The following is a 14,263-nucleotide window of genomic DNA, read 5'->3' as shown; positions in this document are numbered from 1 at the left end:
TGTAGAAACATCTACATCAATAGAAGGGATAGTCGATTTAAGATGTGGCATTAGATGAGACATGAGTGCTGTTACTGCATCCATGAGCCTAATGCTCGAGCGGTGCGGAGCCAAACGAGCAATACAGTATTGCTACAGAATGCGGGCCATGCTGTTGTAATCACTTCTTCGGGATGCTCCTCCCATGAAATATTGCTGGCCTCCAAGCATCATTGTTCGAGTACATGTGCGCAATCACTCAGATAGCTCAGGGAAGGCGAGGTTGAAGTCCATGATGCTCCCGACAGAGCACTTCAAGACATAGGGAGAGAGCACTTCTGTACGCGGCCGTCGCAATCCCGGTATCTCCCGAGCCAAAAGCATGAGGTCTGTAGCATGTGAACGTGTGAACATAATCGCGCGCAAGTGAGGTCGTCACACTCGCCTACTTTTAGCAACGAACAGACGTCTGCCCAACGGCGCCCCAGCCACGTTCCGCGCGAATCAGCCCTGTGCCAGGCACTGGCAGGGTTGGCACGTTTGAGCTTTGTGGAGAATCACGCGCGACTCTGCCACGATTGATTCGCGTCCGCAGGGCTGGGCACGGCACCACTTACCGTGACGCCTCGCCGCGTTGCGTACTCGATCCCCTGGGCGTTGAAGGAGCCGGCCTCTTTATTGCGCTGGGAGCATTGTAACTCTAGCAGCCCTGTATCCTTTACGATCGGATCACGAGCTTTCCGTAACGCAGGCGACAGCGAGATTCCAGACACCGGGTGTCGCAATCGACGGGATCACAGGGTCTCTGGCAGGAGAATAGGATTGGTCGAAGGATTCGACGTACCGCGAAATCGGCTGCGAGGCGCTGCGCGACCCCAATCAAGAGCGAGAATGGCGGACATATCGGCGCTCTCTTCGTGGGACAGTTGCATGTCCAAGACGTATTGGTGAGCAAAGACGACTCGTTTGAACATAGCACGGTAGACTGATTAGTGGGTGCAGCAAATGGCCTGTCATCGTAGGAATAATCCTGGGCTGCATTCTGGCCCTCTCCTTCGTCTGGTGTATCCTCAAGTGCATCTGCGGCGGGATCGCAGACTGCTGCTGTGGCTGTTGTGATTGCTGCTCAAATCGGAGGCGGCCGAATAACTACGGATACCAGCAACCTCCCCCTCCGCCTCAGTACCCCATGTACAACCAATACCACGGCCCGCAACAGCCCATGTATTCGGCGCAGCCGATGTACGCGCCGTCACCCATGTACGCGCCGCCGCAAATGTCAGGAGGAGCAGGATACAGAGGACAGCCCACGAGCCCGCACGAGGTGCCGAGCAAGAGCGGTGGAGCCACACGATTCAACGAAGATGCTCTTCCACCAATGCCTAGCTGGAGTCAGGCGCAAGACAGGCACGTGCCGAACAACGACGACATGGAACTGGGACACATTCAAAGCCCTCAGGCGGCTCAGCAACAGGGCTTGCTGGCGAACAGCAATGCTGGGTACTATGCGCCGCAGTCACCGGGTGGAGATATCGGTGCTATGAACGTAGCTTCTGCACACAGTTACGATTCGCACCAGCAATGTGTATCGCCGTCGGTATACAGCCAGGACCCGAGTTCACAGATGCCGAACCGCGTCACGAGCATGAGGTCGACACAGTATGAGCCCAGCCTGTACCCACCTAGCTATCATACCCAGGCACCAGGCAGCCACATGCAGCTTGGAGGCGGTGCTACTTCGCCGCCGCCTGTTGGGCAAGCTATTGGAAGGAAACCAGTGCAAGGGACCTGGAGGGACGTCTGAGTTTCTTCTAGAATGCATTGCAGGGCGTTATACAGCTATATCTAGGCATATGATCGATGGGTAATGGAACATGACTTACGAACATGTGTGTCTCCCGCCTGAACGATGCCACCTCACACGCGCATAAAAGAGATACGCTGCCACAATTCGTTCGCTCAGACTGGCTTGTAGCTTCTCGGTCCTGAAGGCCCGTACGCTCAGCACTTTCCACAATGACGTTGCTGTAAAATATTTCTGGCGAGCCGAGGTGCCGCTAGCATCGCGATTCAAATGCCAGACGGCTGCGGCAATTCTACGTTAATTCTAGCCTCGAGGGCTCCAGTGGGCCTTGCATCATTCCCCGGCGTCTTCCACGACGGACAAGAGCCGCTTTCGTAACCGCAGCTGAGAGACACCGAAAAAGGACCGCTGGAGAAGGGCACGTGCGCCCCGCGTGGAGGGCACGCGAGGAGGAGGTGGTTGAGGATGCAGTATATGGTGACACCAAGACGCGGTGTCTTTGTGAGGCGAGGGCGGCTGTGGTGGCCGACAGTCCGGCGGGCGCATGCAGGTCGAGGGTGGTGGCCAGGCTGGCAGGCTCCGCGCAGGCGCGGCATTGTTCTCGAAGGCCGCCCGCGCTTCTAAGCTTCAGGCCAGAACCTCCTCCGCGGCCTCCACAGGCGGCCCCGCTCTGCAGTCTACCAGCTAGTAGCAGCTAGCTCCAGCGGCCACTGACCAGCGCCGGCATCAAAGCTCAACCACCGCGAGACATACAGCGCCGCCCACGCCGCCGTACCACTGCTAGGCCCAGCACCGTTGCTTCACCTGCCTCGCCTGCCTCGCCTGCTCCCTCTTCTTCCGCCGCGCCGCCCTCACCACCCTGGCTGTCACCATTCGTCGCTCTCGCTCCCTCCCACCGCTCTCGCGGACCTCGTCGCCAGCACCCGCACACAGAGAGCTTCCCTTCCTGCAAGACCTCCACCGCAGCAAGAGAAGCCCGTTCCTCGCAGCCCTCTCACGCGACGGCCCCTCGCCCACCACCCTCGTACTCGGCCTCCTCCTAGTCGCAGTACTCCTCGTCCAGTACCTCCTGCCGCACCTGCCCATTCCCTACCAGGACCTGTTCCTCCGCACCTATCCGCCGCCAGTACCCGCCTCGTGCCCGCCAGTTCCCACGTACAATCCGTTTGTGCAGGAGCTGTACTGTCGTGTCCCTACCCATACCCCAGGAAGCATCTATAACCGATCACCAAGAAGCATGGCTCTCGCACAGGCCGCCGAGCGCGTGGCCGCCGAGTTCGAGTACACGAAGGAGGATGTGAACCTCGGCGTGAAGGAGTTCATGCGCCAGATGGACGAGGGCCTGCAGAAGCAAGGACAGACCATGAGCCAGATCCCCACCTACGTGACCGCCGTGCCCAATGGTACCGAGAAGGGCCTGTACATGGCTGTAGACCTCGGTGGCACCAACTTCCGTGTTTGCTCCATCCAGCTGCACGGTAACAGCACCTTCAGCTTGACCCAGAGCAAGGTTGCGATTCCCAAGGAGCTCATGGTCGCAAAGACCTCGCGTGAGCTTTTCGCCTTTTTGGCCAAGCAGATTGAGCTGTTCTTGAAGGAGCACCACGAAGACCACTACAACTCCCACCTTGAGCGCAGACAATCAGTTTTCGGCCCGCCCACGGACGAGGAGGTCTTCAGCCTCGGTTTCACTTTCAGTTTCCCCGTGCAGCAGTATGGCATCAACAAGGGCACTCTCATTCGCTGGACCAAGGGTTTCGACATCCAGGACACTGTCGGCAAGGACGTCTGCGCCCTTCTGCAGCGCGAGATCGACAACCTCAAGCTTCCGGTCCGTGTCGCTGCCCTGGTGAATGACACCGTCGGTACCCTGATGGCGCGTTCCTACACTAGCCCTGGCAAGACTGGCACGCTGCTGGGCGCCATTTTCGGCACCGGCACCAACGGCGCCTACGTCGAGAAGCTTGACAAGATCACCAAGCTCAAGAACATGGGCGCCGACGCCGGCGACGTGGATGACAGCACTGGCGAGATGATTGTCAACACCGAGTGGGGCAGCTTCGACAACCACCTCTCTGTCCTCCCCGACACCCCTTACGATCACTCCCTTGACGCCGAGTCCAACAACCCTGGTGTGCAGATGTTCGAGAAGCGCATCTCCGGCATGTTCCTCGGCGAGATCCTGCGCCGCGCCATCATGAGCCTCGTGGCCGACAAGAGCGTCCCGCTCTTCAGCGACGAGGACAGCAGCAAGAACGACGTCCACAGCACCACCCACTTCGCTCCCAACTCGCCTCTTCACAACCAGTGGGGCCTCGACACCAGCTTCCTTTCCATCGCCGCTGGCGACCACTCCGCCGGCCTCAAGGTCACCCGCCAGACGCTTGACCACGACTACGGCGTCTCCGCCGCCAGCGCCGAAGATGCCGAAGCCGTGCGCCTCATCGCCGCGGCCATCGGCAAGCGCGCCGCACGCCTCTCCGCCGTCGCCATCGCCGCCATCGTCCTTGGCACCGACAAGCTCAAGCACCCCAAGGATATCGCTACGACCAACGACGCGGCCGTCAACGAGGACGAGATCGTCGACGTCGGCGTCGACGGCAGCCTCGTCGAGTTCTACCCCAACTTCGAGGAGTACATCCGCGAGGCGCTCAGGGACGTTCCCGAGATCGGCGTCTGGGGCGAGAAGAGGATCCGCATCGGTATCGCGAAGGACGGCAGCGGTGTTGGCGCGGCTCTTATTGCGCTGGTTGCCGACAAGGCTATGAAGGGTGAGTCGCAGATGCGAATATTCTCGCTCACAGACGGAACATGACTGACTCCACACACAGGCGACGGCTCGATCTCCCGCCCCGCCGGCCTCGCCGGCCTGGTCAACAGCTTCATCTCCTACGTCAACCGCGGCGTGAGGCACATGTAAACGTCACAAAAAGCAAACGCCGTATGATGCTTCCGGGTTGCGCAAAAGGGAAAAAGAAAAGAAAGAAGGGAAGAAAAGCTTCAGAAGCTGGAGAAGACCTTGGAGCAGTGTTATTTTTACGACTCGCGAGCAAAGCGTCACGGTGTTAAATGATCGGATGTATGGCCACATTTTTTTTTTGAGGTAGTTGGATTTTTTGCTGGATTTGTACATATGCGAATTCAATTTTTCTCAAAATCGGTTGCGTTATGCTCTGCTTTCAAACATCTATGTTGCCAGGCACCATGTGACTCGAACTCGCTGGACCCCAAATGCAAAGACACTCTATGCGTAACTCGCTGCCCCCTGAACGCCGTGTCGAATGCGAGACGTAACGACCATCTAATGCATGTTCCCATCAGGTCTACGAAGCATGCAGAACGCCTCACTCCCAAACACTTCATCACCGCCGCCTCGCAGCACCCGCTCCACCAACCCCAACCCGCAAACCAGCCCCTCTGGCCACCAGCCCCTTCCGCACGCCAGGCATCCGCCGTCGCGCCACCCGCGCACTCTTCCACCTCCTCACCGGCACCCCCACCCTCTCTCCTAGCACACCACCCCTCTCCTCCTCCTCCGCCGCCCCAACCTCTCCAGGCACGATCTCCTCCCACCGCACAGCAAACAACACCGCCACCATCATCGCGTACGCCGCGTCGTTGCCCGCATTGTGCGACCCGATCACCGCGTCCCCCGCCCGGTACTGCGGGTGCACGCCCAGCCTGTTCGCGAGCCGGCCGAGCTTCGCGGACCCGAGCGCCGCGCCGCGCTGCATCGCCGCGTCCGCTAGCAGGAGCGTGTCGAAGACGTGCGAGGGCTTGGTTGGCAGAGTGGCAGGCGAGAGGAGGTTGAGGTGCAGGGCGGGCGTGCGGTGCAGGTGGTGCAGGTCTTTGGCGAGGGAGTGGCCGACGAGGACGACGCGGCGGGCGCCAGTGGGGATTGGTTTGGCGGGGTCGAAGGGCGGGTGCGCGGCGCGCTGCAGGATGCTGAGCAGGTCGTGTTTGATGCTCGCCGCGGCGCCGAACATGTCGTCGCTGAAGTAGCAGGCGCGCATGCGGTCGGCGGGCCGCCGGGTCGTGTCGAGCACGTAGTGGTAGGTTTTGGCTTTGGCGAGCCAGGCGTGCGCGGAGGGGCCGGGGGGCGTGTGGGCGATGTCGCGCGTGTCGAGGGTCGTGAGGCCGATTTCGACGACGTGGTCGACCAGGCCGTGGCGCTCCCATTCGGTGTCGAGGGAGACGAGGAGGGCGTCTTGGGGCGAGGCGCGGGCGTTGGCGGCGTTGGAGGATGAGAAGGGGGGAGGCAGCCCGAGGAGCTGGCGCAGTTGGTCGATGGAGCCGTAGTCTTCTGGATTCAGTTTGGCGGCGTGGCTGGCGGCTCTTCTGCGTGCGAGACGTTCTGCGCGTCTTTGGTTGATGGCGTCGACGAGGTGTTGTGGGTTTACGACCCTCGCTTGGACGGGCAGTATCCTCACTGCTGGTGTTTGCGTTTCGATAGTCCTAGTCGAGACAGAAGCCTTTGTTGACTGAGATACTCGCGAGATGTTGCCGTGAATTATATCTTGGACGATAGGCTTCACCTCTTCCAGTGGCTCCGAAGACAGCTCGCGAATCGCCCTTTTGACGCCCTTTACCGCCTGCCGTTTGGCGGCAATTTTCGCCTTATTGAGCACTCCCATACCAAGTCCAGAACCGCCATCATCGCATACCGAAACACAATCGTTGGCAGTAAAGAATGTTGGCCTTTGCACTGATACGGCTAATGAGCGAACCGATGGCGAAGTTGGGAAGCCCGTCAAGGAAACGCTGCACGACCCCTCGGGCGAGCCAAGCTCGTCTCCAGGATCTCATCACCCAAACTCAATCTGCGCTGATCGCTGGAACGTATATCGTCATTGCTAAGGTCTAGCATGTACCCAAAAACACGCGCTTTGCAGGTTGGTCACCATGTATACCTGCACATCACCAAACGCTCCTGTACCAGCACTTCAAGATGCAACCGTGGGCTCTGGTCAGCCCTGCGTCTCGAGGCATTGGCCTTGAGCTTGCTCGAAGACTACTACAGACTACGAAAGTGCCCATTGTCGCGACTGCGAGGAAGGATCTCGATCAGACGCGTGAGAATGTCTTGAGGGGATTGGACGATGTCGATGAGGGTAGGCTACAGGTCCTCAAGGTAGACGTCTTAGGTGAGTGTCCTCACAATCGCGGCTCATGAAGCACATTTGCATTGCCAGTGACATGGTACGGTCGCTGGTCAATTACTCCTGCTCGCATGAAGCTCTCTCTACCAACAAACCAAGATTTCAAATTGTTTAACACCCACGCCAGACGAACAGTCCATCGCCGACGCAGCGTCAACAACCTCCTCCACATTCCCCAAAAAGACCTCCTACCTCCACCTCGCCCTCGCGATCCCAGGCATCCTCTACCCCGAAAAGTCCCCCAGCCAAATCGACTACGACAACGCCCTCCGGACCTTCCAGACCAACACCCTCGGCCCCATGATGCTCCTCAAACACTTCTCGCCCTTCCTGCCACGCAAAGCCACCACCCTCTCAGAGCTCGAGAACCTCCCCTCCCACGCCGTCTGGGCCAACATGAGCGCGCGCGTAGGGAGCATCACGGACAACGGGCTGGGCGGCTGGTACTCGTACCGCGCGTCCAAGGCGGCCGTCAACCAGGTCACCAAGACGTTCGACAACCACTTGAAGACGAGCGCGGGCGAGAACGCGATGGCGATCAGCTTGCATCCGGGCACGGTCAAGACGGACTTCAGCAGGGAGTTTTGGGGCAATGTGAAAGAGGAGAAGCTGTTTAGCCCGGAGTTCTCGGCTGAGAAGTTGTTGGAGGTGGTGCGTAGCAGGCAGGTGGGGGATAGGGGGAAGTTCTTTGACTGGAAGGGTGAGGAGGTCCCGCCTTGAAGGTACCTTGTGTGAGCGAGACATGAAGGGAGAGATGAATTTGGATCATGGAGATGTAGTATTATTTCATACGCATGCGTTCTCATGTCATCGCTCTCGAGTGCTCGCTCAACGATTCTCGTGAGCGGCTTGCTATCCTCAGAGGCTGCTTTACTTCTTGTTCAGCTCCTCGGACCTCTTCTTGAGCTCCTCCTTGCTCGCCGGCTCGCCGAGGTTGTCGGCGATGACCGGGCCGGGGTTGGCCTTGTGGTGATCGAAGGTCGCGGCGCCTCCGCTCGTGGCCTTGGTGTCGGCATCGTGGAGGGAGTGAGACGAGGCGTTGGAGTTGCTGGACTCCTTCGCGACCTGGTCGGTCAGGTCTGCAAGGTAGAAGGGCGGTCAGTGATATGCTTCTCGTGGGCAGGAAGTGGGGCTGGGGGTGGTGGAGCTTACTGCCGGTGGCTTCTTCTTCCTTGGGGTGAACGGGCATGGTGGCTGGTTTTTGAGGTGGTCTGGTGGAAGTGGTCTTGTGTATTGTAAGAAGATTGGATCGATCAACTTTAAAGCTGATCTTTTGTTTTGCCTCGCAATCAGCACACGACATCAAGGCAGCAGCAACATCCCGCCATCGACGACATCGAAGGGTCACTACGTCAATGTGGGGGCCGCGAACCGCGCGCAGCTGCAGCCGACGCGGCGAAAGGAGGGGAGGCAAGCGAGGCAGGTCAGCCCGACGACAGCTCGACTTCGCCTCGTCCGCATCAAGGCAAGCGGCTGGCGACAAGCTGTGATATACGTGCGGCTGCAATAGCGACGAGACTGAGAGTCACGGGACCTTATCTGGAGCACTTGGAGCGAGTCACGTTACCGCAAACGCTACGCTCAACAGACACCTTGATGTCTGGCAACACCTTGATGGCAGAGCACTAGAGAGAAGGAGAGGGACATATAAAGCTGGAGCAAGCCCGAATCGATTTCAAACGACTGCTTCTACACAATCTACCCTGAGCCCGACCCCAAGCTGCACCGCTTTGTTTCATTCCATGATGCCGCCATGCCTGTACAGGAGCTTGTCCATTCCGTTGTCGAAGCGAATGATGGCCAGGATGAGCGGACATCAGGAGGTTGTCGTCATGATGTTGACTGCTGACGATGTGTGATCAGTCCACTGACACCTTTGTTCGACTCGACATCTGGGTGACACTCACTCTAGCAGTTGCAGTTGCCGGTGTTGCAAGAGCAGCTGGCGTTAGAGCACTGACCGCAGCCACCCATGTTGATTGTTTTGATTGAGCTTGGGAAAAGCTTGAAGAGTTGTTGGAGTCTTTGTTGGAGTTGTTGATGAGCGTTTGATAGCGTGATGGAGCAAGAGAAGGACAATCTCGATGGGCCATCTCGCCGCTCCTTATATACCCTTTCGAGCGAGCTTTCGAGCCAGCTCTCTCGTCTGCTCTCCGCGGAATCCACCGTCTTGCGGCGTGGAGCTTTCGTCCACGAGACCAGAGCTGAAGGAGGCCCGCCCGCCTGACGCTGCGCGCAATCCGGTCATCCCACGCATCCTCTCGCGTAGGAAAAGTGGTGAAGATGGCGGTTCCGACGAATCGCAGGAACGGGTGTTCGTCACATCTGCACGTGCGTGTCTGTGTTGCCTGCAGCTAGACAACGCCTCGCTGCAACCTGCGCGTATCGGTCCGGTCCAAGAATGTGCCGAGATTGCGCAGTGGTGAGGTGTGGGCTGCTGTGGTTGGTAGGAGTTGCCTGCTGCAGGTGCTGTTGGTGGGCTTCTGCTCAGGTAGAGTGGGATGGCAGGCACGGCGGCGGGTATTGTCCCAGCCAGTGGGTCTGAAGGACGCGTGCCTTGAGCCTGAATGTTTTAGCTAAACGTTAGCTTTTGAGCTGCTCAGAGCTAGCGATAACGATGCGTTGACGATGGATCTGCTGTCTTCGGCCACGCGCATAGCTTGGAAAACGGGTTTGTTCAATTGTAATCGATCGAAGTCGTATGACTTCCTGGGCTGTATGATGTTAGAGATCTGTGTTGTTGTTGTGATATCGTGAAGCCTTGCCGCTGTGTAGAGCTATGATAAGATGCGATGATAGGTCACGTTACAGAGACCGGAACAAACTCCCTGCAAAGTGAAGCCGGTCGAAGCTTGCCGCAGAGCGTGGGTAATTAAAGTTCACGACCATCGGGTTTACGTGCATACCTGCTGCGCTGGCATATGGGTCTGCAAGATGTATAATCTCCACGGCGATCAGCTCGCCTCCTACAGCGCCCGAAACCACCTGACACCCAGCTACAAACCCACAAGTTTCCTCACGCCCGCGAGCGTCCTTGTCCAGGTCTCGCCGTATCCCAGCTCTACAACTCCCTTGCCCATCTGGAATGCTCCTTTGTTCATGGGATAATCCAGTTTTCCTGGGATGGCCGTCTTGATCAAGCCGGGCCACCTGTCTTCACACACGCTCTTCGCATTACAAAGACCTCTCAATCCCTCCTCACCCGCAAAACGACCATAGCCGGAGCCTCGGACCCCACCGAAGGGTAGCTGCACCGCGTAGAAAACGGCGAAGTCGTTGACAGCCACCATACCCGCTTGCGCGTTTTTCGCCACCCACTGGAGCTGAGCGCGAGCCGCAGAGCTGCCCGTCGGGCCAAAGACGCTGCAGCCTAGGCCGTAGATGGTGCCGTTGGCGATGTCGACCGCGTGCTGCGGGTTGTCTGCGCGCATCAGCACGGCCACGGGGGCGAACAGTTCTTCTTGCGCTATGGACATGCTCGGAGTGACGTCGACGAGCAGGGTGGGCTCGAAGTAGTGACCGGCCGGATATTCGGGGTGCTTGTATCGGCGTCCTCCGGCCAGAAGACGGGCGCCTTGAGCGACGGCTTCGTTAATGAGACGCTCGAGCTTGTCGAAGGACGCCGCTGAGACCGTAGCTCCGACGTCGACCTGGCCGCCGGCTTCGGCGTCGAGGTCGTAGCCCAGGCGAAGCGCCTTGATGCGAGGCTCGAGCATGCTGACCAGACGATCGTAGGCTTGGGGCATAGCCACTACTCTTTCGATGCCGATGCAATTTTGACCTGCAGACTGAAAGACGCCGCGCATGATGATGCTGGCAACACGGTCCATTTCGCCTTGAGATGTTGGCTTACTAGATGGGTCGTCCAGAATCATAGCGGCATCCTTGCCACCTAGTTCAACGCACAAGGGCATGAGGACCTTGGCGGCGCTCTTTGCAACAGCGTGAGCGACTGGCTTGCTTCCAATGAACGTCATGTGACTAATTCCAGGGTGAGACGTCAAGTGGTCCGCAGTCTGTGGCCAGCAAGTGATGGCGTGCACCAGATCTGGATCATGTCCGCATGCTATCAGTGCCGATCGAGCGATGTTGGCATAATAGACGGATGACCATGCTGTGTTCTCGCTGTTCTTGACGACGATGGCGTTGCCCGTGAAGAGTGCACTGATGATAGGACCGAGCAGGTTGTGGAGAGGGTAATTCCAGCTAACGCACGCGGACACCACCCCGAGTGGCTCGTAACGAACCTCATTCTTCTTGTAGAACATCAAAAAGTTCGTGGGCCTTCTCTCGGCTCTAAGTGCTTTCTCGCCGTGGTCAATGGTCCACTTGAGCTTTTCGGCAGTGACCAGAATCTCGCCAAAGATAGCATCCACGCGAGTCTTACCGCTGTCGAGGCATGCGGCACGCACGATTGTATCTTGGTTGTTGAGCAAGAACCTAGAGTGTCAATATAGGTTCCGTAACGGGGTCTCCCCGTGTCATTTGTACGTACTTCAAAAGAGTCTTCAAAACCTGTCTTCGCTCTGCAAATGAAGAGGTCGCCCAAGACTTCTGAGCCTTGGTCGCTTTCGAAACAATACGATCGATCCCATCAGGAGTGACTGAGTTCACCAAGCCCAGAGATTGGCCTGTCGCAGGACAGTAACACTGCACGGCTGTGCTACCAGATACCTGCACCTTGTGTCAATACAATGCAAAGCTCAGAAATCAAAGGCGTGAGTTTTCTCACTTTTATCGTAGGCTCGTCCAGCTGCTTCCCTTTCCATCCAGGTCTACAAGCCTCAGGCACAGGCACACTGAATTCAATGGCATCTTCGGCGTCGCTGTGGAGGAGGATTTTGAAGACTGCGATCGTCAGGAGGGAGAAGCAAGACCACCAAACCAATTCCTGATTGCTGGCAGGCAAAACACCCGCGAGGTATGTGAGGTCCATTGCTATAGGCGACTGACCTCTAGGTTTAGGGATAGGAGTGGATTCTGCATGCGAGTAGAAGGCGTGAAGGCTACGGTGGACGACAACGGCGCCACGCCCGGCCCCGAGCGAGCGCCGAATTGCAAGCCCATGTGCCAATCGTCCCACGACTAGACAGACACCTTAGGCTGCCCCAGTACACGAATGTACTCAGACTAGTCCTTTCATTTGAAACACATCACATCGACATTGAATTCTTTGTCGTCCGCCATCAGAGTCATGCAGTCTGTTCGTGTGCAGACGGCAAGGCATCACAGGCACAGTGACTCTCCGCTTCCACACTTCTGAACGCAGCCTGCTACTCGTGAAAATAATCTTGGATATACATTTACAGTATTGGTTCAAGATACCCTCTATAGTTTGGTCTCTTTCTTGATGCTTTGACTCTTCCCTACTCTTACCATGCCATCTTGCATGATAGTCATGATATGCGTGCCCTTCGGCGACCATACCTGACTATGAAACGTGCTCCTCCCAGCCGACGCCCGATCTGTCCGGTCCTCCATACAAAACCACTCGCCTTGAGGATTGCTCGAAGGCACTTGCTGTCGGAACTGGAATTCTTCCAAAGGCGCGTGGAAGACCACCGTGTGCGCGAGGCTTCCCATCTGCGTCCAAGAATCACCGATACCCAAGTGATTCGCCGCGATGTACAAGCTGTTGCGGTCTGAAGCATACAAGTGAGCACACATTTGCAGGTTTAGAGAAAGCGGTGCGTCTCCGATAGTCTTGTAGAAGATCAGCTGTCGTCTATCCAATGCCCGCCTTGGCTCGTTGTAAGGCTTCATGTCCACTTTCGTCGTCTTCAGTCCAGGGAATTTATCGTTCGGGTGCCCGTTCCGCAGTAGCTCCCAGTAGAAAGGCACGTCCATTCCAGGAGCCTCGTTAAAGTCTTCCGGTTTCTTGTCTTTCAATACGCACGCGTACTTCTCCCACAGGTCCACGGATTCTTGGACTTCGACAGGGCTCGCTTCGTCCTTTTTGAACGAGCAGGTGCATGTGAAGCAGATCCCTTTGCCTTTGGCCTGCGTGACGTTCACGATGCGTGTGCAGTATGAGCGTCCGTCCCGGATGCTGTGGACCTTGTAAACGAACGGCACGGTGAGTAACCCTGCCAATAGGAACCAGCCGGTCGCATTCTGTCTCGGTGGTCAGCATGAGGACTTGGTGATCTTGATACACGGTTGGAAAGGGCCCAACGTGGGATGCAAGCGAGCATACTCACATGCAGCACGAAGCCTTCAGGAACCGTCTGGGCCGCAGCCCAAGCTGCTTGGGCATAAACATGTCCGCCGTAGGCTCTGCCAATGGATCTTGGATGATCGCCACCAGGACAAAAAGGCTGAGCAGTCGAGCGGAACGTGTTTTTGTTGATGGTTTCGAGGTTCATCAATTCCACGAATGGGCGGTAGGTATTTCCCGCTGCTCGCGATGCCATAATCACGGCTTTAACAAAAACGACTGTAATCAATACCGGACTGTACGTTCATCTAAATCATAGTAACAACTTGGCTGATGGTTGCGAGAGTTGCGGCCGCGATGTTGTGCCGATCTTCGTGTGCCGAGGTCCACGCTGCCGAAGGAAGGGCTTCTGGAAATTCACTTCCATCGTGAGAAGACCGACACCATTTCTGGGGCCGTTGCGACCGGATGAAGCATTGAATCCGAAAGCACTGGGAATTTTACACTGTAGATACGATTAACCATGGGAGAAGTCCAGACGACATGACATCCGGTATACACAGTAGGACAGACACCTGCGTAACGTTTCATTGAGGTTACACGGGTGGCCATCGTTGTTCATCCGCAATCACTGGATCCAGGCAAAGGGGGTTGTCGAAGCATCCTTGACAATTATATTCGCGACGAAATCACCATGGTCTCCTTGAAATATGCCATTAATGAAACGTTATGGTAGGCCTAGTTGATTTAGTCATCGATTCGAAATACACATTCGACTTTGTCTTCATCTTCAATGTAAGGATATAAGACGCGCAGGCCCAGAATTTCATCGAACGATAGATTCCCGAGGCTGAACCTATCACAGGCATTTCCAGAAGCGACCAATGCAGACTGCTGAGGAATGCTTTCCTCGGCCTCTGTTGTGTTGGTTTCACGAACGTGGGACCTAGAACTTCCAATGCGACCACGTTGGTGGTCCGTGGCTCTAGGCTTCTCAATAGGAAGCGGCAATCGAAGCAAACATCTGGAGAGGCGAGCATTCCAGTCAGGCAACCTATCGTATGTCACCTGAAGCCTGGCACCACACTAACCATTGAGACTGCTGAGGCGGACACCTCACCTTCAAGTCTGGTTTCAAGTGTTGCAGCTCTACCATTGATTCTC

General features: G+C 57.0%; 7 protein-coding genes across 7 annotated transcripts; 3 read left to right on the top strand and 4 right to left on the bottom strand.

Annotated features, from left to right (window-relative positions):
- Window positions 1-578: 578 nt before the first annotated feature.
- On the top strand, window positions 579-1,867 carry WHR41_00998 (uncharacterized protein). Its single transcript, XM_069369604.1, has 2 exons — window positions 579-926; window positions 982-1,867. Exons 1-2 carry the CDS (start codon window positions 871-873, stop codon window positions 1,781-1,783), a joined length of 858 nt encoding a protein of 285 aa, XP_069233025.1. The 5' UTR covers window positions 579-870; the 3' UTR covers window positions 1,784-1,867.
- A 590-nt stretch (window positions 1,868-2,457) lies between these two features.
- WHR41_00997 (uncharacterized protein) lies at window positions 2,458-4,943 on the top strand. The gene is made up of 2 exons (XM_069369603.1): window positions 2,458-4,554; window positions 4,615-4,943. The coding sequence occupies exons 1-2, from the start codon at window positions 3,021-3,023 to the stop codon at window positions 4,701-4,703; spliced, it is 1,623 nt and encodes a 540-aa protein (XP_069233030.1). The 5' UTR covers window positions 2,458-3,020; the 3' UTR covers window positions 4,704-4,943.
- A 202-nt stretch (window positions 4,944-5,145) lies between these two features.
- On the bottom strand, window positions 5,146-6,417 carry WHR41_00996 (uncharacterized protein; the record flags this gene model as incomplete). The annotated part of the gene is made up of 1 exon (XM_069369602.1): window positions 5,146-6,417. The coding sequence occupies one exon, from the start codon at window positions 6,415-6,417 to the stop codon at window positions 5,146-5,148; it is 1,272 nt and encodes a 423-aa protein (XP_069233029.1).
- A 314-nt stretch (window positions 6,418-6,731) lies between these two features.
- WHR41_00995 (uncharacterized protein) lies at window positions 6,732-7,752 on the top strand (the record flags this gene model as incomplete). Its single annotated transcript, XM_069369601.1, has 2 exons — window positions 6,732-6,927; window positions 7,070-7,752. The coding sequence occupies 2 exons, from the start codon at window positions 6,732-6,734 to the stop codon at window positions 7,660-7,662; spliced, it is 789 nt and encodes a 262-aa protein (XP_069233028.1). The 3' UTR covers window positions 7,663-7,752.
- On the bottom strand, window positions 7,679-8,531 carry WHR41_00994 (uncharacterized protein). Its single transcript, XM_069369600.1, has 2 exons — window positions 8,095-8,531; window positions 7,679-8,021 (listed from the first exon to the last, which is right to left on the bottom strand). Exons 1-2 carry the CDS (start codon window positions 8,243-8,245, stop codon window positions 7,813-7,815), a joined length of 360 nt encoding a protein of 119 aa, XP_069233027.1. The 5' UTR covers window positions 8,246-8,531; the 3' UTR covers window positions 7,679-7,812.
- Window positions 8,532-9,814: 1,283 nt separating this feature from the next.
- WHR41_00993 (uncharacterized protein) lies at window positions 9,815-11,925 on the bottom strand. Its single transcript, XM_069369599.1, has 3 exons — window positions 11,675-11,925; window positions 11,438-11,616; window positions 9,815-11,382 (listed from the first exon to the last, which is right to left on the bottom strand). The coding sequence occupies exons 1-3, from the start codon at window positions 11,876-11,878 to the stop codon at window positions 9,939-9,941; spliced, it is 1,827 nt and encodes a 608-aa protein (XP_069233034.1). The 5' UTR covers window positions 11,879-11,925; the 3' UTR covers window positions 9,815-9,938.
- Window positions 11,926-12,234: 309 nt separating this feature from the next.
- On the bottom strand, window positions 12,235-13,403 carry WHR41_00992 (uncharacterized protein). The gene is made up of 2 exons (XM_069369598.1): window positions 13,143-13,403; window positions 12,235-13,056 (listed from the first exon to the last, which is right to left on the bottom strand). Exons 1-2 carry the CDS (start codon window positions 13,353-13,355, stop codon window positions 12,271-12,273), a joined length of 999 nt encoding a protein of 332 aa, XP_069233033.1. The 5' UTR covers window positions 13,356-13,403; the 3' UTR covers window positions 12,235-12,270.
- Between the last annotated feature and the right edge of the window lie 860 nt (window positions 13,404-14,263).

This window comes from Cladosporium halotolerans, assembly GCF_011745625.1.
Source record: "Cladosporium halotolerans strain TM138-S3 chromosome Unknown Sca3, whole genome shotgun sequence".
Classification (NCBI taxonomy): Eukaryota; Fungi; Ascomycota; class Dothideomycetes; order Cladosporiales; family Cladosporiaceae; genus Cladosporium; species Cladosporium halotolerans.
This window is presented reverse-complemented; position numbering and strand designations above follow the sequence as displayed.

Bases quoted from the DNA above. Each gene is read 5' to 3' on its own strand.
- WHR41_00998 (XM_069369604.1), top strand. From the start codon at position 871: ATGGCGGACATATCGGCGCTCTCTTCGTGGGACAGTTGCATGTCCAAG. The intron at 927-981 runs GTGAGCAAAGAC...TAGTGGGTGCAG, and splicing joins TGCATGTCCAAGACGTATTG to CAAATGGCCTGTCATCGTAG.
- WHR41_00997 (XM_069369603.1), top strand. From the start codon at position 3,021: ATGGCTCTCGCACAGGCCGCCGAGCGCGTGGCCGCCGAGTTCGAGTAC. The intron at 4,555-4,614 runs GTGAGTCGCAGA...CTCCACACACAG, and splicing joins TGCCGACAAGGCTATGAAGG to GCGACGGCTCGATCTCCCGC.
- WHR41_00994 (XM_069369600.1), bottom strand. From the start codon at position 8,245: ATGTCGTGTGCTGATTGCGAGGCAAAACAAAAGATCAGCTTTAAAGTT. The intron at 8,022-8,094 runs GTAAGCTCCACC...TCTACCTTGCAG, and splicing joins GGAAGAAGAAGCCACCGGCA to ACCTGACCGACCAGGTCGCG.
- WHR41_00993 (XM_069369599.1), bottom strand. From the start codon at position 11,878: ATGGACCTCACATACCTCGCGGGTGTTTTGCCTGCCAGCAATCAGGAA. The intron at 11,617-11,674 runs GTGAGAAAACTC...CACAAGGTGCAG, and splicing joins TGGACGAGCCTACGATAAAA to GTATCTGGTAGCACAGCCGT. The intron at 11,383-11,437 runs GTACGTACAAAT...TTGACACTCTAG, and splicing joins GTTTTGAAGACTCTTTTGAA to GTTCTTGCTCAACAACCAAG.
- WHR41_00992 (XM_069369598.1), bottom strand. From the start codon at position 13,355: ATGGCATCGCGAGCAGCGGGAAATACCTACCGCCCATTCGTGGAATTG. The intron at 13,057-13,142 runs GTGAGTATGCTC...CCACCGAGACAG, and splicing joins CTGAAGGCTTCGTGCTGCAT to AATGCGACCGGCTGGTTCCT.